Genomic DNA, 23,781 nt, shown 5'->3' with positions numbered 1-23,781 from the left:
TAGTTGCGTTTATTATGGTATATCATGTTTTGTTCCCTACCTGGAGCAATTCCTTTCATCAGCTGATGGTTGTTATATTATATTTTGGCGTAAAGTGTTTTTATTACAAGCTTTTATTAAATTTGCAATGTATATGTTGTATGTATGTAACCTTGTTTGTTCGGGTGGAATCTTGCAACTCAATTTTAAGGTAGATATCTTCAACTCATAGAAAAAAATATTTTCTACTTTTAAGTACAATATTAAACAGTTTTTAGATTTATCAAGTTTAGTTGTATATGTAATAAGCGGATTTGTCAGAGCTGTTGAGTTTTGAACAAGTATATTCTTGCTGGAGAAGTTGGGTCAAGGTTGCTATTACATCATGACTTGATGTAATAGCAACTTGGGCAAAAGCTGGCAAACCAAAACTTGGTTCGTTAGACTTGGTGGAGGATTGGGCAAGGATTGATATAAGATTTCTGGATTGCTCAAAATTGATTAATTATAACTCTATAACTCCAATAATACTTACTTATATTAATTTTTCTACTTTTATAATTTAATCGGGTCTTTTCTAATCGGATCATTACGTAAGACTAGCCTCACATGGTCAATATAATTGTAGCAATATTATTGACCAGGATTATGATTGTGCCCTCAAATCAGTCATATTGATTAATTAAAATCATAATTTGAACAGAGAAAGTATGCTTCCGCCAATTATATTGATGAATTTTCAATAAATATTAAATCTTTTAATTTTCTTCAATATTTTTTCATCAATATTATTGTTTGAATATACTCCTCAGCGTGTGTAACCTGCCTTATGTAGGATAATCAGTTTTTTCATGTAAAAATATTATTTGCTAAGGGAATATTTGTTTATTTTTAATGTAAAATGCCCCTCCTTTGTGTCAGGAACAATTTTTTATTTTCGTGTTAAAATAATCACTCCCTTATAATTTTTTTTCGTTTAGTTTCGTGTTTTTGCCTCACTAAAATTAACACATATTAGTATGATATTCATAATACATAGGTAACATGCATATTAGGTGAGCGATGTATTAGGTGTGGTGCAAGGCGCACGAGTATGGAATATAATCTGAAGAAATTTATTTTTTGGATTTTAGTAAGGGTCATATCTTATTCCGAGAAATATTTCATTATATAATCAAAGAATATAATTAAACAAATAAAAAATCCGACTGCGATAAATAAAATCTGAAAAGAAAGAAACAAGTTCAGTATTATTTTACATAGCGAATTTTACAGTCGGAGCCCATTAAAATCTAGACCGAATCAAATCTTCCCAATAATTGGCCCTGACTGTTAAAGGTGCTATGTAAACTACTGGACTTGTTTCTTTCTTTTCAAATTTTATTTATCACAGTCGGATTTTTTATTTCCATTATTATTTATTTTTTTAGTAATAGTAATTATAAAGCAAAAATGGTCAAAATAATTCAATGATTTATGTGCCCGCATTCAAAAAGACTGCAGAATAGTCCTAGGTCTTTTGCACAAGTGATTACTAGCACTTCGGATGTGGTTCGTTATGGTAAATCTAGAACAATCTTTATTTACGATAATTCTCCAAAAAAGTTCTTTTTGCAGGGCTCCAAAATATTTTCACTCGGGTCAAGTCCTCTCGTAACTTTTTCACTATATATTATCATGGCTTCTGTTATGGCAAGACTTAAACAATTTATATTTGGGAAGATTCTGGAGAATGAATGGATTATTAACCGTTTTTTGTTGTTGTTATTCTAATAATAAGTAACAAATAGAAAAGTCAATAGGTTCGATATTATACAAAACAGGATGCCATCTCCAGACACTCGGAATATTGCAATTTCTTGTTTCCGCAGGACGGACACCTTGGATTTTCCTGCATAAGAAATGTTTGATGTTGACCATGAGGATACGATTATATACCAGTGTTTCTCAAAGTGGGCGGGTCGGTAAGGCTAATTTTAAATAAAATTTAATATATTTGCACACATTAAAACATAAAATATTTGGTAAAAAATATGGACTTCTAAGTACCTATTACTGTAATACTATTAAATAATCACTTAGTGGAAAGGACCTGGAAGTGTAAACTAGAAAAGGTGCAAAAATGAGCCAAGATCATGTTTCAATTTTGTGAACAAACTTGAAAACATAAAAACCTAAATAACTTTTAATTAGCTTGTGGTCTCAAACGCGTCATGTCAGTCAAGGTAAGTTTCCGCTCATCTATTCTACATACAAGTACTGATGATTCATAATGTTTTCTTCCATAAATGGGTAATAACTATTTAATTGAAAATAATAAAAATAAGTAAGTTAAAATAATTAATTGACTGAGTTAATTGTTGAAATACCCTATATAGACAGTATTGAATATTAGTGCTTGTGCTTGTATTATTTTTTTAGATTTAAAAAGATTTAAAAGTTGTTTACTTCTTTATTAGAAATGTTTATAAAACCCAATGGGTCTGCTGTTGCCGGTTTACGAACTCAAACTCACTGTTTATGCCCTGAGTACGCTGCTATAAAATATCAGGCCAATATTTCTTTTCGTTTTTGATTTATCGTGTTGGCGAGCAAGTGGAGGGTATAGAAACGGAAATATATATCTACGCTCTTGAGATAAGAATTACTTTACCGCACTTATTTTGCTTGGGATAAGATAGTTTATTACCGCACGGATTTTCAACCAGTCAAATTCGACAAATAGTAACTTTTTTAATGTTCTATTTTTCTCCATAGCTCATGACAAATTTTAATTTATAAATTAGCTGAAACAAACAATTGGCTGAATCAATTGTTGAAATACCATGCATACTGAGTATACATAAAAAAAAAAACCAAAAAAAACGTATAAAAAAAAAACCAAAACGATCCAACCGTTCTCAAGTGGCATTTGATATACATATTCTTGCTATATGGCTATTACTGGCTAAAAGGCTACTGGTTTTCCCAAGAAAACTCAACCCTTTTCCAGGATAAACATTTTTCGAAATTTCATCCAAAAAATGTTAAGTCATAACTTTTCCTATGAAAATATTATGTTGTTTCACCTGCAATTTTCAATCAAATTTTATAATAATAATCTAGAATAAAATTTTACTGTTCCGAAATTTTGATTTATCTAACCATATTTTTGTTTTGATAAAAATAAATTAAATAATTACCTAGATAATTTATTAAATGTTTAACTTTTTTTTATCAAAGCAGGATTTTTCTAATTAAATTAATTAGAAAAAAATACCCTCATTCCGCTGAATTTTAAGGTTGCATTGCAACCACAAAATCAGACTAGAATAAAAATATTAAAATTATGAGTCAGGCTGGCTGGATAGATGTTTCCAGTAATTTCAGTATTTTGAATTATAAAACTGAAATTCTTTAAACTAATGGCTTTCAAGGAATAAAGAAATATTTTCACAAAAATTATTTTTCTATTTTTTTATTTATAAAATTTTTTTTACATTAATTCAAACGATCATCTTTGTATTTTTCCAGCCTTTATTAAAAAAGTATTCTAATATTCTACGTTTTTTATCCTTGGGTCACTTTTTTCCACCTAAAAAAATAAATATTATTTTCAATTAGTGCAATCTGATATTTACATTAACGCTTATACCACAAGAAATAGAGAAATGAATTATCAAACTAGGCTAAAAATTTTAAGGAATCGCTGATAATTGGGAATTGGAAAATGAAAAATTGTTTTTTTTTTTTAATTTGAAAACTATACTAGAAATGTAAATGTTGTAATTAACTGACGCAATAAGCACATATTCAATATTTATTCAACATTTTTTATCATTCTTTGCGATGAGTATGCTTTTTTCATGTTATCTTATAAGCTGATATGCGTGAAACCCCAGTTTTTGCGGTTACCTTCGAACCGCAAAACTGTAAACCACGAAACTGTACAATCAATAGAAAACAAAAGTGTGATATCTCCATAAAGCTCATAAAATATATAGATTCGTAACTTTGCATTACGTTACTAATATTACTGAGTTATTCAGATCATTAAAATAAATAAGTATTTAATTCGTTGAAAACTGAAGTCAAATAATTCAACGTTTAATAATTGAAAAATAAAATATTATATTTGATAAAATTTCAAAAATATATAAGTACGTAAAACTATTTTCAAAATAATCCGTAGTAGAAGACAGTAATATGAGGAAAATTCACGAAGCTATGACGAAAATAATATTTCAAAGGTACTTGTTTTATTGGAGACAAAATACTACTTCGATGAGCTATAACTCGAAAATTATTAATTTATTACAGAGACTAAATTAAATAGTTAATTAATTATAGAGTCTTAAAGAAATATTACTCTTTTCGATTGAATGTACGCATTTCGAGTTATTTACGAAAAACTGAAAGAGTTGCTGGTAATAAACTTTTGTAAAAGCGTGAAAAATTGTAAAAAAAATAATATCTAAATCAATTTTGATGCTAGAAAGCTGAATAAAAAATTAAAATGTGCAAAATTAGGCTACAACTTTTATTTTTCAATTGATTTACAGTTAATGTTGAAGGAAAATTATGTTTGTCAATTTTCCGTTTCCTGTTCTAAAAGACACACGTTTTCTTTAAGGACAGCAGAATGTTTGAGTATCTGCTAATATAAGTAGTGTGATTTAGCTATCTAAAATTTACAATTTAATCAATAATATACCTTTCTTGCCTCCGCTTTTTCCTTCTTTTGTCGCAGGTGCTGCAGTTTTTGCATCTGCACCTCCTGCCTTACCTCCAGCTGCCTTTTTCTAAATCAAAATTTAAAATAGTTAAGTTTAAAAATTGGAAAATAAAGTAAATTTTTGATTGTGAAATATCCATTGGCAGAAACTCCAAAAAGCATTCATTCATGGTTATCAGCAAAACGGTACATTTGTATTTCAAAATTTAAATTTATTTTTGTTTCCAATTTTTGTAATAAATTTCCCTTTTTTTTTATATATTTGAGAAAACTATTACTTTATGTATTTATTATTAACCGACTTCAAACAAAAACGGAGGAGGTTATTGTAAATATATTCAAAGATAAAAACAGGAATGAGCTGCAGGCCTAAAATAAAAGTACTATGGTACGATAAACGAGCCCCCCATGTAGCCCGCAGCATATCAATCGACATGTCGATTAACTTTGTCCTAGATCCATTCAGTCAACGGCTTGGCCGTTCATTCTTACTATCGGTTAATCTGTTAGTTCCTTAGAAAAATCATTTCAACCGTCAGAATGCAAAAAAAATAATCTCAGGGTTATGTTTCCCGCCCATGCTTTCAATGAAGCCGAAAGTAATCAGTTTCGATTTTATGAAATCCCGAAAATGAAATCAATAATTATTCCCATAAATATAATCAAATATTATTTAATCAAAATAATTCGAAAAACCACTTTTATGATTCAATTTTGATATTTTCTAGCCATTAAAGAATTAGCATACAACAATTTTACAGTATCTAATTTTAGATATTTATTTTAAACAAAGTCGTAAATTCATTTAGTCAAGTTTTGGCTCCTCGACTCTTAATTTCCAAGCGAAATATTCTGGATAAATTTTGCACTTTAACAGGAAATATTGGAGTATTTATTAAGAGAAACTTATAGAATAAAATTTGATAATATAAAATATAGATTTAAAATCGGGGTAGGTACATACATCATCTGCTGATCCTGATCCTTTGCCACCTTTGCCTCCTTTCCCCATATTTTTAAGAGTTAATATGTGTTACACACACTCAACAACGTTCTTAAATTTTTTTTTGACAATCGGTAACTCAATTTCCAAAAAGAATGCACTGATCCTAGTATACTACTTCAATAACAAATGTAAATCGTCATTTCAATAGTGAACTATTTTTTAATTTTCTGATAGAAAATTACAGTTTTCACCTCGAAAATCGAAACAAAACATTTTATGAAATCTATACGTTTTGAGGTATCCATTTCAACACCATTTTTAAATGATAATAAATAATGTATTCGAATAAGTGTCCGTGGCTTGAGAAATTCATTCTTGGCATCAAAACATTACAAAAAATCCATATAAATAAGTGATTCCCAAAGTGGTCCATATGGACCCTCAGGGGTTCACAATGATCTACAAGGCTCATGAGAGTGAACAAAAATTAGGGGTCTGTGAGATGTTAACATGAATCCACGATATTTGATCTCGTTTACGCAGGTTGCGACTTCCATTTTCACTTTTCATCATCAAAACGGTTTTTTTATAAAACTTATAATATGATCTTTCCATTTTTATCCAAAAAAAGCAACATTTTTTTTTTCAAAATCCCAATTGCATTTATTTAATTTTCGCATAGTGAGTCGCTAAAAAATTAATGACTTAAAACGTTTATAGATAATACAGAAAAAATATTTTATAAATCTTATATTTTACTCTTCGAGAACTAACATTTTTCTTAGTAGTTTTAGAAAATTTTACCGAAATACATTTTCCATAATGATTCCGCTATGTAATTTCAATTTTTCTGTTTCTAAAAATTGTTTAAACGTTGTAAATGTTTAATTTATAAGTATATACCTACGGCAACAATATAGTAGAGTATTGTGTTTGTAACAGAAACAACTATAGTATTAAAAAATATTTTTGTCGTATTTTATTAACATCTGATTATATTTTCTATCTTATAAATCAAACATTTACAAACTTTAAACACTTTGAAATGTTCAGAAACAGAAAATTTGAAATTACACACCCGAATCCTTATGGAAAATGTCTTTCGGGCAAATTTTCTAAAACTTTGAGAAATGGTAGTTTTCGGAGAGTAAAACATTTGTTTCTGTATTACCTAAACGTTTTTAAGTCTCATTAATTTGTTAGCGACTCACAATGCGAATATTTAATGAATTCAATAGTTTATTCATTAATAAAAAAACTATTGGTCTGATTTATGTCATATCCATCAAGGTTTGTTTGTAACCAAAGTCAAAAATACACTTCGAATTGATCACGTAAAAAATATACTCAATATTTATAATGTTATATATTTTACAATCGAATTCATTTATAATTTTCATTCAAATCCGTTTACAATTTTGAAACGATGTACTGTAAACTCTTGTAATTTAGTGAGTGAATAATAAATATTATTTTTATCCTTGTTTCTTCAAGTATTGCGTTTTATTCGCATTCTATTGCAAATTATAAATAGACAAGATGTAGTGTAAATGTGATACATTTGATATCGTAATTGATGTATATGTATACAATATGACTTCCTTAATATAAAATTTATTGAGTATCATAATAATATAATATAGATCGTGAGCCCATTATAATGAACTTGTAGAGATGCGCTTAGTCTTAAAAATCGCGTAAAACATGATATTTCATTATAAAAAGATGGTAGAGGTGCTGAGAAGTTGACACTTCGAAAATACACTGTCTTGCCATTATTTCCACTCACAAACAAATTCTTAAACACATCTAGCTCGATTTAGAGAGGATTTAATTGTGCGAATAGCTTTAATACCTGCGAAAAAAGCGGCACCTCCCTAAGAATATCCTGTAAATCACTGAAATCTACCCTCACATTTATAATATCTAGTGAAAAGCCTTGCGTTCCAAATTTCGCACCTCATTTTTACTAAAGGAGACCGATAAAGCTGTCTAACAAAAACTGTCCAAATAAATTTCAGGTGGTTTAAGCAGATATAAAATGCAGCTCATCCCCTCTCTTTTGTTATAGTATGTAAGTCTATTTTTGGGGATATTTACTAATAATACAATGAATAAGCCGGAAAAAAGTGTCGATAGTGGATAAGTTGGGAAACAGCACCAATTTTAATGGAACCTTTTGTAACATATTTATAGGACCCCGAGGAACATTTAGCCAACTTAACTTAGTTATAGGGGGCATAGGACCCCTGTGGGAAGCATATACAGATCGCTGAATACGAATCTGATGTCAGATTACACAAATTGGGTCACGTATTCTGAAATTAGCACATATTATGAATTTAATGTTTTTCGTATAGTTTTTAAGCAAGTAATTATTGTTAGTAGCCTATGTGATTCAAATATCTTAATCCCTCCTTTTGATTTTATAAATCATTTTTGTCGCCTGCCTAGTACAGGATAATAGGGAATATTCATGTATTATTTTATATTTTTAATTCATTGTTTACACCGTTATAAAATAGTAAAAAATATAAATACTGTTTAAAAATGTTGTAATTAAGTGTAAAAAAATATTGAAATAGAGAATAATTTTGAGATGTTTAAACACAGTCTTTCGGAGATCTCTGTTGGTGACGTATTAATATGTGATCTCAGTTGTTGACAGTTAATGTACTGTTTACTACAGGATTAATACCCAGGTATGTAGTAATTATAGTATATATTCCTGGTAATACCATACAAAATATAAGTAATTAATACCATACAGTATGTTAACAAGTCTGACAAGCCATATACTATGACGTCACGTTCGTTTAAAAATTTGAATTTCCTCTAAAACGGAATTTCTCTCACTGAATTTGTACTTTTATTAATTAATTTTAAATAATTAAAAAGATATTAATTATTAAAAAATGGTATAGTTCAAATGTCCAACCAACAAAGTAACGGAAAAAAAATATTTGAACCAAATTTAAATTTCATGTATATTCCCTATTATGAATAATCAAAAGTAAAAAAGCATGTCGGTCGTGAATTTGTATTTAACACGTATAATAAAATTTTTATTATTCATTCGTCTAAATTAGTTTGGTTTATGTTTATTTTTAATAAATATTTATGCATGACGAATTTTTTACTATCTGCTATTCAAAGCCGGAACTGGCATGGAAAGAAAAAAAGAAAATTATTAGGCTTTTGTAAATATATTAATTAAAGAGTCAAACAATATCAATTTTTATTATCATATATATCTATCATAACATTGTATATTATACTAAATTTGGCAAATTTATTTATCGTTTATCAGTATTCTGTGTCGGATTATTATTTCCGCCAACCTTTCTCGAAATTTATTTAACGTGTAAAAGCTAGCCCTCCTCTAGTTGCCTTTTTTTTAGTTACTTTTTAATCCGATATACTCTGTTTTCGATATAAGGGATCTTGATAATTAGTTACGATTGAAACTCCAAGAAGCCTTTTTCTCCCCGGAAGAAGTTATTCCACAATGTGCAAAATACACAAAAAACAAAAAGAGAGCAAATATAAAAAAGTGTAAAATTCTCTACACAAACGGTCTTTACTGTTTAAAATTTTCATATTTGTAAGCATCGCATATTTTTCGCATGAATCGAGTAAAATGTGCATGTAAAGTTTTCTGTTTGAATGTGTTACAGGAAAAGTCGACTGTTACTAGTTTTTTCAGTAAAAGTTTATTAAAATCAAAAAGTGTTAAAATTGGATCAACATGTAGGTGCTAGTCACAGTTAACTATAGCTAGGTAAAAGTATGCTCTCACTGTCTTAGGTAGTAAAAGTTGACTTTTTGCAAAAAAAATGGTCTAAAGCTAATAAAAAACAAATAAAGACGAAACCTTTATTAATAAGTGTACATGCAAAAGTTTAAAAATTATCTAAGTTTTTTTAGCTTTTCTCAGATCTGAAGATTCTGAAGATATCATAAAATGAAGATATTCGTAATCACAAGGTTAACCAAAAAGGCTAAAAACCCGCAAACCCGTGCTAACTCAACCCCATTAAACGAATGACCAATCCGTGGATCAGTGCATGAACGCAATAACACGGAAAAACTATAAATTTTTCACCAAAAAACTTAGATAATATTCTGCTTACGCTAATTATCTATACTCCAAATAATCTTAACGTGAGAGTCATGCTAAACACACGACAGTGTTCGTATTGTAAAATTATTAACTTCCCACTATAGGAAGTTATTGTAATGGGTCCGATTTTCGAAATCGAAATTTTCAACATATCTTTACGTTTCATGGCTAGGACAAAGCATTAACACCAATTTGGAGAAGAAGTATGTCTGTGTGTGCGCGTACGTATATGTGTGTTTGTGGTCATTTTTTTCGCCATCGATATCGCGTGATATCGACTTCGTTGAGGTGTCGATCAAAGCTTATTAACAGAAATATGTTCTGAGCCGGGAGATTTTTTTCCTAATCGATATCGCGCGAACAAAAAATGGCATTGACTTCGTAGAAGTATCGATCGAAGCATGTTAACGGCAATATGATCTGAAAATAATTTCGTTCAGTCGAGACATTACGAGTCGGCGAAGTTTTTTCTTAAATTCTGTCCTAATCGCACCTGACACTACCCACGGATTGTTTCTCTTTCTAATTGGACTGCCAAATTTTCAAAAATTACCTTAATAATTGGCCTATTTGGCCCATAGCAATGGCCAAATTTTCTAGCGGCACCAAGTTAGATGTAGATTTTTATATTTGCACCTTCCTGAAAATTTATTTTTTTAAATTGTCTGCTTAGGTCGAGGTACAAAAAAAATACTTCATTTTACACTTTTTTCGTCTAAAATGATTCGTCTACAGCTCACTTTTCCATTTCTTGTTTACGAAACAAATAAAAACAACATTCGATTACAAATATTTTTTATTTACTTTTACTATTAGCGGCTATAATTTGATCACGTGGTACAATTTGTGTAAAACTAGCAATAAATACATTAACAAGTGTTATTAAAAATACGCCTATAATAATATAATTTTTTAAATTCTTACAACTTTTCTTCTTTGATTCACCTCGATAATAGAAACGTCCTTGAAATGCCAATGTTATACCAACAAATATTTGTAATAATAATGATATACAAATTAATGTAATATTAATTGCAAATGTTAAATTTGATGAACTGTATTCAATTATGTAACGTAATTGATTTGCATTTGCTGTTAATAATGCGATATCCATTAATCCTGTAAGAAAAATCAGCGCTTTTCAAATTATGGTTTATAAAAAAAGATCCAACATAACGACATAAATTTTTCATCAAATTTTTTTCTTTCATATTTATTAAAATCTTATTAACACAGCTTCTCTTAAATTCAGAAAATAAAACGTTTATCTGAAAAACCATATCGATGTAAATGTTACAGAAATAGTTGATCCTCCAGTAAGAGACTCTTCCTAATCCTATGTAAAGTCGACTGATACTGATCTTTTTATTAAAAGTTTATTAAAACCAAAAAGTGTTGAAATTTGATCAACATGTACTAGTTAAAGTTAACTATAGCTAGGTAAAGTATACTCTCACTGTTTTCATATAGTAAAAGATTATTTTGTTAAAGAAAAGCTCCACCAGCTAATAAACAACAAACAAGTGAAAACAAACAATTGACTGAGTTAATTGTTTAAATACCATGTATAGACAGTGTTGATGACGCAATCGTTTATTTTTTGATGGCACGTAAATAAAGAAAGAAATCTACTCTTAAATAGCCACACACACATAACTGATATTCCCATATTAATACATACTATAAAATTTGCACCTAATTAGCGCCCTCGTAGGTTAACAGTAATGTTTACAAAAAATATTTCAAACAAAAGTTGCTTATTTTTTTATAAGGAACATATTTGCATTTAAACTTTGCTTCTGTCTCTAACGGTTTACAAGATGGGTCCGTAGGTCTTCTTTTAAGCGTTACAAACTTGAGACTAAACTTAGTATACCTTGATATATTTTATATGTATGGTATAACAAGTGGAAACAAACAATTGACTGAGTTAATTGGTGAGGTAAATTGAAAAATTACAAGACTCAAAAAGTTCTGAGAATAGTCCAAATTTTAAATTTCAATCGTTTTTAAATCAAATATTTGATCACAATCATACGATAACCGTCAATTTTGTCGATGACAAAATTTTAGCTTAAAAATACGCTTATATGAACAAAAACGGTGAGATGAGGGAAAAAGAGTCAAGAAACAAAAATTGTTTAAAATCATCCAAAATATGAGAAAAAGCAAAAAGTTTCAAGTCAAATATTTGATCGAAATAAACCGTTAATTTCGACAATATAAAACTTTTCCTTAAAATTAGATTTTGTTTTTTTTATCTCAAAAACGGTGAGTTTTAGAAAAAAAATGACACGAGATAAATATAAAAATGCTTAGAATACCCTAAAATATAAGATCCAATGAGCGCGAGTAAGAGTGCGACTAGTAAGAGCACATATTTCTAATCAATATGACTTTGTTCTACACACTCATCTGAACATTTTGAGTCGGGTCCCATAAAAAGTCATATAGAATTGCAAACTTAATTGCTTCGATTCCAACAGTAAGGGTCGTATAAAAAGAAAAGAAATTTTGAATAAAATTCTTGTTTTTCATAAATAAAATTAAAAATCTAAAACAGTTTTTTTTTTGTCCGATTGTCAAAAGTTGATTTTTTTCTTTTGATTGTTGCAGCACGTCTATTCAGAAAATATTTCACTCACCTTGGGCCGCAGTTTTCTTGGCTACATAAGTATTATTATTGATTTTATTTCGCCTCCTTCCATCAGCACTATCAACTTGAGATTCTATTTCTAGAGGATTTTCTAAATTTTCTCCGAGTGTTTCTTTACTTTGCTTATTTTCTTCAATTAATTCTGTTCCTGTTGTTTCTGTTTTAATTTATTTCATTTCATCATAATTATAAAAGCTTAATAATAATATTTAAAAATGCTTTCTTTACCTTCTAAACTCACATTGTCACTGTTATCAATACCAATTTTAATAATTTCAGTCGAATCTCTTTTTAAAATCTTTTCATTGTCTGCGTTTAATTCCGCCATCTTTTTGAATGTTTTACGTTATAATGAGTATCATGAAATGATTTTTTACCAAACATAAAGTTAAAAATAAATACATTATGCGGCTAATACATTATCTTCCAGTTTTATTATTTATTTCCGTTTTGGTATCAAAAGTTTGATTGTAGAAAACCGCAAGAAATTGAGGTCTAACAATCAATGTTTATTTATAACATATTTCATTTTTTGAAAATTCCTCTATTGAACAAAATAATATACCTTAATTATGGGTGTTATCTTTTTCTTTTTCAAATTTCTCTAAAACTGAAGCTCAGAAGCTAGAAATAATTACTTTTAAATATCATATTCAAATTGGGTTCAAACCAATGATTTTTTCGATAAATTATTCTATTTTATAACGATGTATTCATATTTATAATATCGCGATGAATTTAATTAATAAAATGATGTATTATAGATAAAGTTTAGGCTAGGAAGAGAAACTATATAGTAAGATATTTAGTACTGAACATTGTAAAATTTAACAATATAATAAACTAATTTTGAACTTCTATGCGCTTGGCCTAAATGTCCGAGCGGTATAATGCGTTAGTCTTTGAACGAAGTAACCGATTCCACCCACATCATAAATGTAATTGTAAAATATGAATGTAATTTAATACATAAAGATTAACAAATAATGTTGTGGGTGGCCTCTGTTATAGGCGTATGCCAGAAAAACGGAGGTTAAATCCCATTATTATTATACTTGCGTTTGGAAGACAACATTTCGAAGAAAGCCTTATTCTTATCCGTTCATTTATTTGTTAGATTTTGTTGATTAAGATATAATCAGTAATTTTTAAAAGGAGATCAAAATCCTGTAGAAATTTGATAAAAAAAGTTCCATAAATTAAGGCAAGTAAGGACCTAATTTTAAAAAGCAAAAATTTTCTGATTGAATATAGAATGTATTCCGAAATTACAAATTTGGTTTTTTTTCCCAGAAAATTTTCCTTTGCCATTATATTGCCATATACTAAAAATGATCGATTTGTAATTTACTCACAAGTGTGTATTGGGTGACAGGAATTATATTTTTTTTTTAAAGAAAAAATATAAATAATATTATTCAAAAAAATATTCCCAATTTCTGACTGTTTTTACTGAAATTACATTAATTCAAGGTAAATTCATAAATTCAAATTCAAATAAACAATGAAAACAAACAATTGAATGAGCTAATTGTTGAAATACCCTGTATAGAAGAAAGTGTTGAATGGCCAATGTTTGCATTAATTTTAATAAATTAGACTTTAAAAAATCAACAATTTTCTGGGAAAAAAAACCAAATTTGTAATTTCGGAATACATTCTATATTCAATCAGAAAATTTTTGCTTTTTAAAATTAGGTCCTTACTTGCCTTAATTTATGGAACTTTTTTTATCAAATTTCTACAGGATTTTGATCTCCTTTTAAAAATTACTGATTATATCTTAATCAACAAAATCTAACAAATAATTGCGCCCTCACGAGTAAACAGTGCTATTTACGAAAAAATATTTCCAACCAAAGTTGTTTTTTTATAAAAAATATTTTTTATACTTAAAATTTTGTTAAATCTCTAACGGTTTTCAAGATGGATCCTACGGACCCAACACCCAATTGACCTATGTTGCTCATTTACGAACTCAAATTCATTTTTTACGTCCTAAGCACGCTATATAAATTTCAGCTGAATATCTCTTCGTTTTTGAGTTATCGTCTAGAGTCTAGACGGACGGACAGACAGACGGGTGGACAACCAGAAATGGAATAATTAGGTGATTTTATACGAATCACGGGTATGACAGAATAATGACAGTATGACAGTGTCGAAGCTTCGATATGCGTTGAGATAGTTGTAAGACGCTTGGAGAGTGAGAGTTTCTTAGTTGAAAAGATGAATTACAAAAGATAAGCCACGATACAAATCACTTTTGCAATTTCATATAACACCTATAATACCTCTTACTTAGATGCATTACTTAACGCATGTACTCTGTCATACTCGTGATATTTATAATGTCTAGATGTAAATCGAACATTCTGTATAATATTATTTTAGGCGTTACAAACTTGGGACTAAATTTTCTATACCTTGATATATATATTTCAATGATAACTTAAATTATCATACCCTGAATTAATCATAGTTGTGACACAGTAGACAGTAGATCTTATTAGAAAAGTTTACAAAATTGGATAATAATTTCATACCATGGACATAGGAATTGTAATTTTCCTACATCCATTTTTCATACCGAAAATGTAACAGGTGCTAAATTTCTCCCATAATGCAATCTGTTTATGTACACACAATTTATAAACGCGGGAATCACTTGTTATTTTATTACTTATAAATGTGACAGTTGACAGCCAAATGACATTTGAACGGAATATAAAAAAAATATTAATTTTTAAGTAAATTACAATTACACCGTGATAATAATTTTTAATGGTTCGTATTAAAATTATAACTTGGAAATGTATTTATATAAATTTTGTTTTTAAAATTGTAAAACCTAGAGAAGGAGTTTAGCACCTAGTCAACAAACAAAACGTCCTATTGAGTATAATAATGATTGCGAAAATGTTAAAAAAATATTTATACCACCACAAATGGAAAAGGAAAAACGACGGTCGTGTAAAGAAAACAAACCAAAACCTTCGCCAGCTACACAACAAATTCAAATGTCTACATCAGAACATGTAAGTTATTTTCAAGTAAACATTCCCGTACCTAATTATCGAATAACTTATTGTTACACTTAGGAGGAACACATTAAGAAAATATTAAGCCGACCCTTTAATTCACCATGTCCAAATTATGTACCATCTGGTCGTATATTAGGAATGCGAAAATCAATGGTACGACGACCATTACATGATCCAGAAATGCCGAATGCTTTGGTTTTATATTCACCACCCGAACAATCCAATCATGAAAAGCTTATGGCTGATCAGTAAGTGAAAATTGTGTTAAATTTAATGTGTACTATCGGCTAAAATTTTTCATCGCAATTTTTTAGGAAAAACGTTTTGGTTCATGTTGTTGTCGATCCAATACTTAGCAACATTCTTCGTCCTCATCAGCGTGAGGTAAAATATATGAAATACAACTTCTTAGGCAGTCTATAATATGAACAAAATATTTTAAATTCGTCGAGAGATTGGAGACAAGTTTCGAAAACCGAAAATATTTACTCTTTCTACGTTTGTTCTACCATAGTATTTTTATTCACCTATTACATGTAAATCGAAATTATTGGCTAGCGGTGTTACTCCTTTGGCCTTATCTCATATTATTTTATACAATACTATATTAAAATTTACAAAAAATCTTTATTTATTGGAAATATCTTGGTACTTGGAACGCAGGATGCGCGATGGGGTTTATTATATTATAACTTCCAAAGATAGATTTTTGAAAAATTTTAAATAATTCTGCTTTGTAATTAAAACTATTCTAGAAACTTAAAAGATGTTATTGGGTCTTCTAAGGCATCAGTATATGCAAAATTTACAGCGCAAAGTTTCTTACCCAAATACTTAAGGCTTACTAAATTACATTTTAGAAAAAAACATTTTTACAGGGTGTGAAATTTATGTACGATTGTGTAACCGGTGTACAAATTCCTGATACTTATGGTTGTATTATGGCCGATGAAATGGGGTAAGTTCAAAAGATACTAAGAATGCAAATGCTAAAAAGATAATTGTTTAAAAGTGAAGTTGAATTGGAACCCTATTTTTAAAGATTGAAAAAGTCAAAATGTCAAATCTTGAAACAGCATATACTACTGATCCGTGCTTTTTGTTAACTATCAAAATCTACCGAAAGCGTCGTTACACCGTGTACAAAAAACGATACTGTTTTAATAGAACTTTTTTTAAATTAGCGATTATGTATTTTTAATCGAGTCATTTTTATTTTTGTGTTTAAATACAGTTTTTAAATAAAACCTTAAAAAATGTAAATTTCCATACAAAAAAAAAACTGTAAATTCATCTCGTCCAACAACAAATTTAAAAAAAAAAAAAGTTGAGATAAAAAATGTGACATTCATTTTGTTACAAGATATCACCTAAAATACGTCAGTCAACATTTGATCCTTCCCCCTGTTTAGGTATGTTATGAAACGGTTTTGTTCGATTTTCTACCCTAGATAATTAACTCCCGATCCAAAAAGAAAGGTGTTATTAGTTTGTTCACTATGTGTGTTTGTCTGTCTGTGGCATCGTAGCTCCTTGCCTTTGAAAGGTGAACTTAAATGAAAGTGTTCTTAACTATGTTTCAAGAAAAGCGATATATGAAATATATAAAACTATAGTAAGTTTAGTCCCAAGTTTGTAACGCTTAAAAATATTTAAATGCACTATGAACAAAGTCTTGGTATAAGTGTTCATAAAATCATCTAATTAGTCAGTCCATTTCCAGTTGTCTGTCTGTATGTCTGTCATCACGATTATTAAAAAACGAAAAGAGATATCAAGCTGAAAAATTTATAGCGTGCTTAGGACGTAAAAAGTGAGGTCGAGTTCATAAATGAGCAACATAGGTCAATTGGGTCTTGGTTCCGTAGGACCCATCTTGTAAACCGTTAGAGATAGAACAAAAGTTTATGTGTAAAAAATGTTCCTTATAAAAAATAAACAATTTTTGTTTGAAACATTTTTTCGTAAGCATCATTGTTTACCCGTGAGAGCGCAAATTATGCTCAAATTGTATATTATGTATTATATGGGTATATCAGTTATATGTGTGATATGTATTAATGTGTAATGTGACAGAGTAATCAACACTGTCTATACATGGTATTTCAACAATTAACTAAATCAATTGTTTGTTTTCACTTGTTATATAATTATATTCAATATTAATTTGTAGATTGGGAAAAACACTACAATGTATTACTTTAATGTGGACATTATTACGCCAAGGCCCCGAATGCAAACCTTTAATCGATAAAGCGATTATTGTAGCACCTAGTTCATTAGTAAAGGTAAGTACTGTAAAGACCAAAACTAAATTCTGAGACATACATTCCGTGTATTCACAGGAGTTAATAAAAAAAATCTTTTATTTTTTAAATTTTTGCTTCACTCCAAGATTTGACAATGGTAATCTGAGTTTTTTTCTCAGCAGTTTTTTTTATGTCGAAAGATTTTCTGAAACAAGCAAACTCAGATTATCGTTATCCGTACGGAGGACTCGTTCCACAAATTATGGTTTCTGGTACTGTTTTCAAAGCTAACATAAATATATATTTTATTTTAGAATTGGTATAATGAAATACAAAAATGGTTAAATGGACGAGTCAATGCCTTAGCTATGGATGGAGGTTCTCGAGCTGAAATCGAACAGAAACTATCTCAATACATGAACACTTATCGTGGTCGACCGGTTACACCAATACTTATCATTTCGTATGAAACTTTTCGTTTATATACGAAAATTTTACATACTAGTGAAATTGGATTAGTTTTATGCGATGAAGTAATTAACGAATTACTAACAAAAAGATCAATTTAAAAAATAATTTTATGTAGATTTCTGTATTTTTTCATAAGCCCTACGTAGATAGATCTCCTTTATCAAATACTCGTAACAATTCAAATAAATTGATTTACCTACATAGAAATATTAATTAGTTCGACATATTAATGTAGAGTACTCCGATTTAAATCATTTTTGTATTAAAATGAACGTAAAATATTATAAGCATATTATATACATATTAAAAATTGAAGCTCTCAAATATATCGATTTTATCTCAAAAAATGTCTTAAAAATCAGTATCAAACTTTTGATTAAAAAATTTTTTATTGAAATTGTAATTGTTTTTATTTAAGAAAAATTTGTTTAGTTTGGCATTTTTAAGAATGCTTTAAAAACGTATTTTTTCCGCTTGTTTTGGGTTATGCTTTCGGGAAAATCGCAAATTATGACGTTTTGCTGATCCTTCTGCATCTTCACTTGATAATTTCATTAAATACACAGCTTTTCGGTTTAGGTTTATACTTTTGTTATTTTTAAACGAAAAGCGGTTTTTTTTCACTTTAACTAATTTTTAGATTGCATCTTTTAACTTTTATTAATAAAAATTTCCTTGGAAATTATTCTACTATATGACCCCCGATTGATTTTCTATTATCCAATCTATGTTTGCCTAAGTACTTATTTATTGGACAAATATAAAACGTAGTGTTATTAGAGTTCAAATTTTGAGCACGAGATGTGATAATTGATTAATTCCGATATTTTGTTTGTTATTTCAAAAATACTCTAAAATCGACCAATTATTAAATACTTCTGAATATAGTCGAATTTATGTGAAATGTTAAGGGTATTTGATTAAAATCTTTCTAAAAATCATTTATTATATAAAATTACGATTTAAATTAGGGCCATCGTTTAAAAAATTGTGAAAATCAAACGTACCAAGCATTAATGGGTTTAAAGGCCAAACGACGTGTTCTACTTAGTGGTACACCCATTCAGAATGATCTTCTTGAATATTTCAGCTTAGTTCATTTTGTAAATGAAGGAATTTTAGGTAGTGCTCAGGTAATAACGAATTTATTACAAATTTGAAATATTTTTATTATTTGCGTTTATTTTGATTGTAGGATTTCCGCAAGCATTTTGAAACACCAATTCTTAAAGGACAAGATGCATGCGCTACAGATTCTGAGCGTGCAAAATGTTTGGAACGTTTAACTGAATTAACTGAAATCGTGAATAAATGTTTAATTCGACGCACAAGCTCATTATTAACAAAATACTTACCAATTAAATTCGAAATGGTGATTTGTGTAAAGATGGCACCTTTACAACAACAATTATACAAATCTTTTGTTAACTCCGATGCAATAAAAAAAACTGTTATTAGCAGTAAGTTTTGAATTATATACTCATCACATTTTGAATTTTATAGAACTTCTCAGTTTGTCATATAAAAACCTTTTTTTTATTTTCAAATTTTAATTAATTTTTGTATACTTTACTCTGTTGAAGTTCGCAGTTTATTTATAAATGCAATCGTAATCTGTTTCATATCGTATTCACGTGACGAAAAAAAAATATCGAGATGATAGTTTTTAAATAATTCAATGATTATTTTGAGTTAAATTTAATGACAATAAGACCATTGGAAATCGCTAATATCCAATGAAATTATCATACAGTTAATTAAAACTGATCACATAGATCGAAACATCATTATAAAAAAAAAGAGTGGATTTGAAAATTAATTGCACACACTTTTCTGTATTTGCAAACAACCAACATGATACCCGCCCATATTGATGAACAATTTCCATTTTAAAAGTAAAGACCACCGCGTTATAGCCTTCCCCTTCCTTGCTCTCACTTATCCCTCTTCCATAACACTCGAAATACTTTTTATTATAAATCCAAACTATTTAGTCTTTGCTTTTGAAACATAAATTTTTTGGCGAAGCGGGTGGGTATCTATCAGTATCTTTATAAATTATAGTCTTAAGCTATGTTTTATTCAGTAATTTTCGAAATCGTCCAACGAAGCGGGTGGGTAACTGCTATCTTTATAAATTATAGGTTATGTGTTATTCTGATGTATGATCTGTATTATAGTAGAGTTTCATTAAAATCCATTCAGGAGTTTTTGAAATCATCCGCGAAGCGGGTGGGTAACTACTATCTTTAGCCTATGGATATTCTGATTTATGAGCTATATTATTGTAGTTTCATTCAAACCCATTCAGTAGTTTTTGCGTAAAAGCGTAACAAACAAACAAAGCCACTTTCGCATTTAAAATATATTTGGGGGTAAGGATTTTCTATTTTTTACTATTGAAACATATTTCTTTTGGGTTGCGGAGTTTTGGTTTACTAACGAGAAATGATACTTAATTTAAAATAATTAAATGCAATGAATCCTAAGCAAATAAAGGAATGCATGGTTAATCCAAAAAGGTATACTCAACATAATTTTAATTTTTTTTCAGCAAGTACAGGGGAAAAAGCTAGCTTCAGTACATTAGCAGCAATCACAACTTTAAAAAAATTATGCAATCATCCCGATCTAATTTACGATAAGATTGAGACTAGATCTGAAGGTTTCGAAAAAGCTTTAGAATTATTACCGCCGCATTATTCTACAAAGTATAAACTATTGGTATATTTAAAATAGTTCATTGTTAATTATTTTTTTAATTTTAGGGACGTTTTACCCGAATTGTCCGGAAAACTAATGGTATTGGACTGTTTATTGGCGAATATTAAAATGAATACAACTGATAAAATTGTACTCGTTTCCAACTACACTCAAACATTAGATTTATTTGAAAAACTTAGCCATAAAAGGTATATTTTAAGATCAAGTTCTAGTCTAGAGAATTCAAAAGGGACTTTATGTTGTCAAGGTTGAAAAAAAAAGATTGACCCCTCAAACTCATCATTTTATTAAATTGAGATTTTCTAAAAAAAATTGTCTTGTATTAAAAAAAATTTTGGTATTGGCAAAATTCTAATGCAGATACATTTTTACAGTTACACAAATAGTACGCCAGATGCAAATCAACGACTTTTTTTCATTACAAAAATTATTTACAGAAAAAAATCTGTTTTCTTGACCAGAATTTCACCCTAAACGACATGATTTAAAGTTTTATTTCATAATGTTTGTATTGTTTTTAGAAACTATTCGTATGTCAGATTAGATGGAACGATGACTATTAAAAAACGTGCGAAAGTCGTTGAAAATTTCAATAAACCTGAATCCAAAGAATTTATATTTATGTTAAGTTCAAAAGCTGGTGGTTGTGGATTAAATTTAATTGGCGCAAATAGGTAATTTTTTGTTTCCGTTATATAAAATGATTTTTTTAATTCGAATATCGTCATATGATAGAGAAATTATGACCAATTAACAATATTAATTAAAATCGATATTTATTTTTCACCATTTTCACCAATACGCCTTTAAAATTTTAAAATTTCGCTCAGAACAAACATATTAGGTACTTTTTTTAGCCTAATTTTGACAAAATTGAGAGTGTTTTAGAATTAAGCTAAAAGACTCAACAGTTTAATAAAGCTAATTTATTTTTATTACACAGATTGGTAATGTTTGATCCCGATTGGAACCCAGCAAATGATGACCAAGCAATGGCTAGAGTTTGGCGTGACGGACAAAAGAAACCATGTTATATTTACAGATTATTGGCGGTAACTTTTCATATTTATATTAGGCTGAGCAAACACGTGACAGTATATCAGACAGGTTTACCTGTACAGATAAACCGGAGCATGTGTGTCAGCCACTGCAGGCAACCGGAGAAGAATCGAAATTCGATTCTTACTGCCGGCACAGGTGAAGATACTTGACCGTGTGTGTGAGTGCTTTGGCAAATCTGTACAGGCCTAAGCTTAGCTGTGGCGAGTTGCCAGGTAACTAGTCACAAGCAGAGGTCACGTCTTTTTTGTATATTTTCTCAAGTGAAACCATAACGTGTGTGTGCCACAGGTGTACCGTTACGTGTATGCTCAGCCTTTAAAATATTTAAAAGCCTTTCTTTTTTAAGTATTTATATAGAGCAGTCCCTAGTTCGAAAAGTAAATGGGACGACCCTAGCGTAACTCACATCAATTGTTAGGATTCTTAAAAAAAACATTTTTCGCGTATTAAAAAATTTTTTTTTTCAAATTTGTATGGTTTTGTCACTTTACTTTTAATTTGAAACGGATTTTAAAAAGGATCATAATTCTTATCTACAAAGATAATTTTTAAAATAATTTGTCTCGTCCGCAAACTATGTAAAAATCCAGCCCAAATCTTCATCTTTGATATAAACAGCGATTAGATTCAATTTACGAAATAAAAAAAAAAACGAAGTAAACGTGAATGAGAATTCTCGGAGTAGGCTAGAAATGTTTTTTAAAGAAATATTAAAAATTGGTGTGACTTGCGTCTAGTCCGACCCATTTTTCGGCTAAGAACCGGTCTATTAATAATCGATGTCATATTTTCAGACAGGAACTATCGAAGAGAAAATCTTCCAACGACAAGCGCATAAAAAGGCATTAAGTTCGACAGTTGTTGATAACAACGACGATTGTGAACGACATTTTACTCTTTCAGATTTAAGAGAACTTTTTAAATTAGAAGAAGATACGCTCTCTGATACCCATAGCAAGTAAATAAAATAAAATTAGAATACTTTTACATTTACATTATTTTTTTTTAAATTTAATGTATTTCAGATTTAAATGTACTCGGTGTATAAATAAAATACAAGTAAAATCTCCTCCGCCTGATTCAGATTGTACATCGGATTTATCCAACTGGTACCATTGTTGGGATAAAAAGGGTCTTGCAGATTTGGTAATAATTATTACAAAGCAACGATTCATGTATCAAATAAAATCTGTATTTTATAAATACTTTTTTTTAGACAATAAAACAATGTTGGGATATTGCAAAAGTGATATCGTTCGTTTTCCATCATAGTTCTAGTCAAGTAGAAGTTTCAAAAACAAAACAGGAAGTGGAAATTACAGAGGAAGTTGAAGAAAATGACGATATAAATTCTGATGATAATTATAAATCTGATGTAGATGAGTAATACAATTATTACATTTTTTTTAATAAAGAATAAAATTTTTAATTTTTTTATATAAATTATTTTTTATTTATAATTAATTAGGTATTGAATTTTAATAAAAATAAAAAGTAAATATGGGGGTAAAAGTCACGTGATTGGTGAATGTACAACGTTTATGTAAACTAAAATTGTTTATTTGAAATTAGAAAGAGAGAAATTATCTGCATACGTGGCTATGTTGAATGTGATTGGATGAAATTATAAATGAAAGGTCGTTGTCGGGTGTAAATGTGATTTGAGTGCAAATACTTCATCTCCGCTTCGACTCCGATTGAAATAAATGAAATTGATCGTTCTTCCTGTGCTAGATAGTGGTTTAATACAGATACTCCCATAGCAACAAGAATAGAAAGTCGTCATTTGTGTACAAATCGCGACCAAATACAG

The 23,781-nt window shown here is 29.1% G+C and overlaps 2 protein-coding genes and 1 long non-coding RNA gene across 3 annotated transcripts; 1 reads left to right on the top strand and 2 right to left on the bottom strand.

Annotated features, from left to right (window-relative positions):
• Positions 1-3,420: 3,420 nt before the first annotated feature.
• Positions 3,421-5,845, bottom strand: LOC123305929. The gene is made up of 3 exons (XR_006536875.1): positions 5,658-5,845; positions 4,673-4,760; positions 3,421-3,553 (listed from the first exon to the last, which is right to left on the bottom strand). It is a non-coding gene; the product is annotated as an uncharacterized LOC123305929 (long non-coding RNA).
• A 4,713-nt stretch (positions 5,846-10,558) lies between these two features.
• Positions 10,559-12,765, bottom strand: LOC123298369 (ninjurin-2-like). The gene is made up of 3 exons (XM_044880392.1): positions 12,647-12,765; positions 12,408-12,575; positions 10,559-10,881 (listed from the first exon to the last, which is right to left on the bottom strand). The coding sequence occupies exons 1-3, from the start codon at positions 12,744-12,746 to the stop codon at positions 10,559-10,561; spliced, it is 591 nt and encodes a 196-aa protein (XP_044736327.1). The 5' UTR covers positions 12,747-12,765.
• A 2,319-nt stretch (positions 12,766-15,084) lies between these two features.
• Positions 15,085-23,355, top strand: LOC123298277 (DNA repair and recombination protein RAD54-like). Its single transcript, XM_044880276.1, has 16 exons — positions 15,085-15,205; positions 15,274-15,456; positions 15,520-15,710; positions 15,777-15,846; positions 16,341-16,420; positions 17,636-17,750; positions 18,026-18,244; positions 19,154-19,315; positions 19,378-19,642; positions 20,737-20,893; positions 20,951-21,094; positions 21,428-21,580; positions 21,850-21,958; positions 22,763-22,926; positions 22,994-23,114; positions 23,185-23,355. Exons 1-16 carry the CDS (start codon positions 15,203-15,205, stop codon positions 23,353-23,355), a joined length of 2,307 nt encoding a protein of 768 aa, XP_044736211.1. The 5' UTR covers positions 15,085-15,202.
• The last annotated feature ends 426 nt before the right edge of the window (positions 23,356-23,781 follow it).

The sequence above is a fragment of the Chrysoperla carnea genome, chromosome 1 (genome assembly GCF_905475395.1).
Source record: "Chrysoperla carnea chromosome 1, inChrCarn1.1, whole genome shotgun sequence".
Lineage (NCBI taxonomy): Eukaryota > Metazoa > Arthropoda > Insecta > Neuroptera > Chrysopidae > Chrysoperla > Chrysoperla carnea.
This window is presented reverse-complemented; position numbering and strand designations above follow the sequence as displayed.

What these genes read in the sequence shown, in the direction of transcription:
- LOC123298369 (XM_044880392.1), bottom strand. Translation starts at nt 12,746, where the DNA reads ATGGCGGAATTAAACGCAGACAATGAAAAGATTTTAAAAAGAGATTCG. An exon ending in TGACAATGTGAGTTTAGAAG is followed by an intron (nt 12,576 to 12,646) that starts GTAAAGAAAGCA and finishes AAATTAAAACAG; the next exon opens with AAACAACAGGAACAGAATTA. An exon ending in CAAGAAAACTGCGGCCCAAG is followed by an intron (nt 10,882 to 12,407) that starts GTGAGTGAAATA and finishes TTTTTCTTACAG; the next exon opens with GATTAATGGATATCGCATTA.
- LOC123298277 (XM_044880276.1), top strand. An exon ending in ATTATGGCCGATGAAATGGG is followed by an intron (nt 16,421 to 17,635) that starts GTAAGTTCAAAA and finishes ATTAATTTGTAG; the next exon opens with ATTGGGAAAAACACTACAAT. An exon ending in CTCTCTGATACCCATAGCAA is followed by an intron (nt 22,927 to 22,993) that starts GTAAATAAAATA and finishes AATGTATTTCAG; the next exon opens with ATTTAAATGTACTCGGTGTA.